At 32.2% G+C, this 3,598-nt stretch overlaps 1 protein-coding gene across 1 annotated transcript; it reads left to right on the top strand.

The window, feature by feature from the left end:
- Positions 1-1,330: 1,330 nt before the first annotated feature.
- Positions 1,331-2,180, top strand: LOC110647495 (EG45-like domain containing protein). Its single transcript, XM_021801360.2, has 3 exons — positions 1,331-1,503; positions 1,616-1,892; positions 1,984-2,180. The coding sequence occupies exons 1-3, from the start codon at positions 1,386-1,388 to the stop codon at positions 1,988-1,990; spliced, it is 402 nt and encodes a 133-aa protein (XP_021657052.2). The 5' UTR covers positions 1,331-1,385; the 3' UTR covers positions 1,991-2,180.
- Positions 2,181-3,598: the final 1,418 nt, after the last annotated feature.

Here is a 3,598-nt window from a genome sequence, read left to right as displayed (position 1 = left end):
ATCTTTTGGTGGTAGGCTTATATGTGATCACGGTTTGTTTGGGGAAGATGTATTTGTATTAGCTGGATGTTGCAATCCCTGTTTTTCTCTGTTGGTGGTGGAGGGTCTCATTGTGTTGTGAGCTTGCTCAAGAGGTGTTTATTCTTATGTCAACGGTTTCTGTGGTTCAGTATGTTTAGCTTTTGCTCTTGTTTTAAAAGGGTGGCCTTTGTTGTTGGAGTATTTTGATAGCTTTCTCCGTCTCTTGGAGGCTCTAGCTCTTTAAAGGGCAATTGTTGTTTGCGAATTCTCGCAGGTCTCTTAGCATCTATGTAGATTGTAATGGCACAAGTAGAGTTTCTTTACACTCGAATCTTCTTTGTTTTATACTAGTTATGCTGGAGTGATAGGATTTTTGTTCTATATTTGGTCTGCCGCGATTTGTCGAGTGGGTTCTTCATGATTGAAGCATTGAGCTTTGGATGAAGCTGTTGGGTGCAATTTCCTCTTTCAAGAGTCTAAATCTTAAATCTTATTGCGATGCAACGATAATTCTTATCTGGACCTTGAGTTCTACCCAACTATTATTGGCCTTGTGCATGGTGTATCTCTAGCAGTGGTTTTTGTGGTCAATCCGTTGGGTTTTCTTTCTCTTCTTGGTTTTGGCAGGAGGTTTAGAGTCCCTTGGATTGGTTTGCTTGTTCTGGTTGTATTATGTATTAGTTAGCCCACTTGTTTGTTTCTAATTCTGGTCTTGGGAGTTTGTTCTTTTCTGTAAATTTTATTTATTTATTTATATATATATATATATATATATATATTTTTTAACTTACCACCCTTAGGTGCGTTTCTTAGGAGAGCCTGCTGTCTAGATTTTGCTGTAGTGACTTGGTGGGCTGGGTTGCCTAACAACTTTCTAAGTTTATACTCAACTTTTAAATTCGTTTTGTGATTGATGCATTGATTGGATTCGAGCCATCACTTTGGTGTATTTAGCAATCAAGCGGTAACTACCCATTTTCTCCGATCCAGTCTTAGTGATTAATTTCGTGTCCCTCTAGACTTTCCGGTCTGCTAAGATGTGGTGCACTTTCACTCATTTGCATACCCCGACCTGATCCGTTTACCATATATAAATATATATTATTGTCAAATTTTGGCAGTAATTTATCACGGTAAAACAAATGACCCACTAACATTCGAGCAAAGTTTCTTCTTGAATGATGAACCTAACTAGTATATTCCTTTTTTATTGTGATAGGAGGGCCCGGTGAACTTTTATTTTCTCAACTTGATGGGAGAACTTTTAGTCGCTAATCCACAACTGTCTATAAAATCAAGGATATCATTGAGCCTTGAATCATAAACTCCTAATCTAGAATACCGTCTTAACGAGAGAAAACATAATGAAAATCATGGGAATGGCTATGCAAGCAGCGATCATGTTGAGCATCGCAGGATGCCTTGTCTCAGTTGCTTACGCTGATGAAGGGACTGCTACTTTCTACACTCCGCCTTACGTCCGTAAGAACACATCAGGGATTAGAAATCTTATTTTTCCTTAACAGATTTCCAAAGTAACGTATATTATTCCTTGATTGCTTCCATATTAATATTAGTGTTCCTGTTATGACAGCCTCTGCGTGTTATGGATATGAGAACAAGGGAGTGATGATAGCGGCAGCAAGTGATGCCTTATGGAACAACAAGGCTGCATGTGGGAGAAGGTACAGGGTCACATGCACTGGAGCCACAAACCAAGGGGTACCCCAGCCTTGCACTGGTGCAAGCGTTGTCGTAACAATAGTTGATTACTGTCCACCAGGTTGCCAAGGAACTATTGATCTATCTAAGGAAGCTTTCTCCCAGATTGCAGATCCTAATGCTGGCAAAATCAGGATTCAATATACCCCGTAAGTTGCTCTCCGTCCAACATATGAAGCGAATATTTATGAAGATAATTATGGCTCATCATTACTGCCTGTTTTTGTCTAATTTTTGCAGGGTGTAAAGGAATTGGAGACGCGATTAAAGGAGAAGAGTATCAAATACACATATCAATAAAATGGGGGAACGATAAAAATGAAGAGTATAATGATGATGCTCAATGATGTTTCATCTATCTATGCCATCATGTAATAAATGAATACGATATGCATGTTAATAAAACAGAGCACCATGGGGCTTGCTTTTGTGGAAAATTGTGTGATTGTCTATGCGTAATGATATTAATATGTGCAGATCATTTGATGTTAAGGTCAAGTCTCTCTCTCTCTCTCTCTCTCTCTCTCTCTCTCTCTCTCTCTCTCTCTCTGTGTATATATATATATATATATATATAGCATCATCAGGAGAATTTATGTGTTCATTATTTTGTGCTTTTTAAATAAAATTTGCAAGAAAATTTAATTTTGTGGCATTTTAAGTAGTACTCTATTAACTCCTAATTTATTTTTTCTTGATTTTCTTTTAAATTTTAATAATATTTTTTATCATAAAAATATATAAATAATTACTTATTTAAAAATAATAAATAATAATTAAATCTCTAAAGTACAACAAAATTCACAGGTTAGTACTGATTTATTTTTTAGTAACAATTTTGTCCTCAAATTTAAAAAATGTTAGCAAATTAGTTCCTATTATTAACTATTTTTCAATTTAAAATAATTTAGCCCCTAAAGCAATGGTATTAATGGTCAAATTAGATAGTAAAAACTAATTTATTAACAAAATTTAAATTTAAGGACTAAAATTATCACCCAAAAACAAATCAAGGACTAATCTACAAGTTTTGCAATATCTCAAGAACTTCGTCTGTCGCAATTTACTAAAAAACATTGTATGTGTTCAAGATGAATAGAAGTATATTTAACTAATACTGGATTTTTTTTTTTATTATTGAATAGTTTAATGGGAAAAAAAAACCCTAAATAAGTCCTGCATTACAGTTAATAAGTTTTGGCCAGGATGAGGACAAAATTTTTTTAATTAAAATCGAATAAATTTAATTTTTGAAAAAAAAAGTTAAAAAATCGAATAAATTTAATTTTTGAAAAAAGAAGTTTAAAATATTATTTTCTCTTATTTTTAACTATAAAATATGAAATTAATAATTTTAATATTAAATAATTTTTATTCATCATATATTTCACTTTTTTAATTTTATTTTAATTAAAATAATAAATAATAAATAATTTTTAAAATTAATAAAAAAATATTTTATAAAGCAAAATTTTAATTTAAAAGTTAATTTTAGACTTATTTAATTATCAATTAAATCACAGTATTTTTTTTTTTTTCATAGTTTCAAGCATGGTGCAAATACTTACTACATCTATTATGGGTTCATAAATAAATTAATATTGTCATATATTTTGGGTTCTTACGTAAAAAATGATAATAATTTAAAAGTCTACATCTAGCAAACCTCTTGTTTTATAAACACACGATTAATGCTACGTTTGGGAAAGGGCAAAAAGATGAGGCATAGGGAAAATGGAAAGAAAATGAAATATGAAGTCTAGAAATTTGCTTTAACATGTGGATATCATAGTCCTATATTTTCTCCCCTTATCTTTTTTTCCTCCCTCAAATGCAATTTGGTACAATAATTATA

Source organism: Hevea brasiliensis, unplaced genomic scaffold, assembly GCF_030052815.1.
Source record: "Hevea brasiliensis isolate MT/VB/25A 57/8 unplaced genomic scaffold, ASM3005281v1 Scaf432, whole genome shotgun sequence".
Taxonomy (NCBI): Eukaryota; Viridiplantae; Streptophyta; class Magnoliopsida; order Malpighiales; family Euphorbiaceae; genus Hevea; species Hevea brasiliensis.
This window is presented reverse-complemented; position numbering and strand designations above follow the sequence as displayed.